The sequence below is a fragment of the Poecilia reticulata genome, linkage group LG20 (genome assembly GCF_000633615.1).
Source record: "Poecilia reticulata strain Guanapo linkage group LG20, Guppy_female_1.0+MT, whole genome shotgun sequence".
NCBI classification, from domain to species: domain Eukaryota; kingdom Metazoa; phylum Chordata; class Actinopteri; order Cyprinodontiformes; family Poeciliidae; genus Poecilia; species Poecilia reticulata.
The window spans coordinates 25,307,024-25,308,380 of record NC_024350.1 but is presented as its reverse complement, the minus strand read 5'-3'; the positions used below and the strand labels follow the sequence as shown (position 1 = coordinate 25,308,380).

Below are 1,357 nucleotides of genomic sequence, written 5' to 3'. Positions count from 1 at the left end.
TGGACCTCAGAGGTCACGCCCTCCATCTGGTACTCCTGGAAGAAGTTGGCCTGCAGCAGAACAGAACCGGTCACTGAAGCGTCTCGGTCAACAGCTTCAGGTTTTCTCAGCTTCTGATCATTTGGAGAAAACTTTAGCTTTAATGTTTAGCTTTGACCTCTGACCTCTGATGAAAGCATSTGACCCAGTTGTTYCTACCAGAACCTTCCAGACTCTGATGATCTGCTGGTCGTGTTCAGATCAAAGCTCTGCGGTTCCATTGGTATGGCAAGCCGTTTTAACATAAAATCAGCTTCACTTACATTCCAGGTAAGTGGAGCTGATTTATGACTAGACGTATTAGTGAATTAATATTTCTGATTAGTTGGTGAATAATCTGACTAGACACAAAACCTRTTGAGATTTCTCTACTTACATTCTGACTAGTATATGAATTACTGACCATCTTAAACACATATTTCAAATACAGACAATTAAATTATGACKAGTTATAAAGAAAGTTCTAGATATCCTGCTCTTTGTATTTTTAAATAGTTACATTTTCAAAGGGAAAATTAAATAGCAGATATTGTGAAATCAAATAATAAGTCAAAACTAAATTAGATATCTGGGATTATAATATTGACAGGAATTTTGACTTGTMAAGATGTAACTGAAGATATCTTGAATTATTGTTCTTAGTAGGCAGAACGTAAACACATATATCCTAAATTACATTCCTGATAGTCAAAATGTAACTAATGAAAATGTATTTTAGGTATCTGGAATGTAATTACAGTCAGATGAAACCTATTTTATGTTCAAAGTCCTGAATCAGGCATGTTGCTCAGAAACACCAGATTTTCCTGCAGCATCAGATGGAAAAACTCCCTTAAAGCTGCAGGTCCCTCCAGCCAGAGGCTAAAGGCTAAAGGCTAAAGGCTAAAGGCTAACAGCTAAAGGCTAACAGCAGTTTGTGATCCATCGGACCTGCAGCAGCTGGCACCACATGCCGACTCCTCCGTTGGTCACTTTTCCCGGCAGGATGAAGAACAGATGGTCCGGGGTCAGCCGCAGGACGCAGGTCTTGGTCAGCTTGGAGATGGTGGTCATCACTCCTGAACTCAGAGGACCAGGGCTTTAGGCTGTTGTCACACCGCTGATGTCCGGRTCAGGCTAAATGCTGAAACCTGGAGGACTCAGTATTTATGTCCGGGAAGATTCTCTGGAGTTATTTCACAGATAACATTCACATGAAGCCACTGCTGCTGGATTTAAATRACAGTTTTATTTATTAAGGTCGATAACTAACGAACCAGACGACAGACTGAAAAACGACGGGTTACATTTCTGACCAAATAAAAGCGGGACTTGAACT

General features: G+C 40.5%; 1 protein-coding gene across 1 annotated transcript in view; it reads right to left on the bottom strand.

Annotated features, from left to right (window-relative positions):
- The window catches only part of hus1 (HUS1 checkpoint clamp component), a 5,135-nt gene extending 3,784 nt beyond the window's left edge, over nt 1–1,351 (bottom strand). Inside the window, 2 exon segments of the mRNA XM_017301828.1 lie at nt 6–50; nt 970–1,351. Of these exon segments, the coding sequence (XP_017157317.1) occupies nt 6–50; nt 970–1,092 (168 nt within the window). The 5' untranslated portion in view covers nt 1,093–1,351.
- Nucleotides 1,352–1,357: the final 6 nt, after the last annotated feature.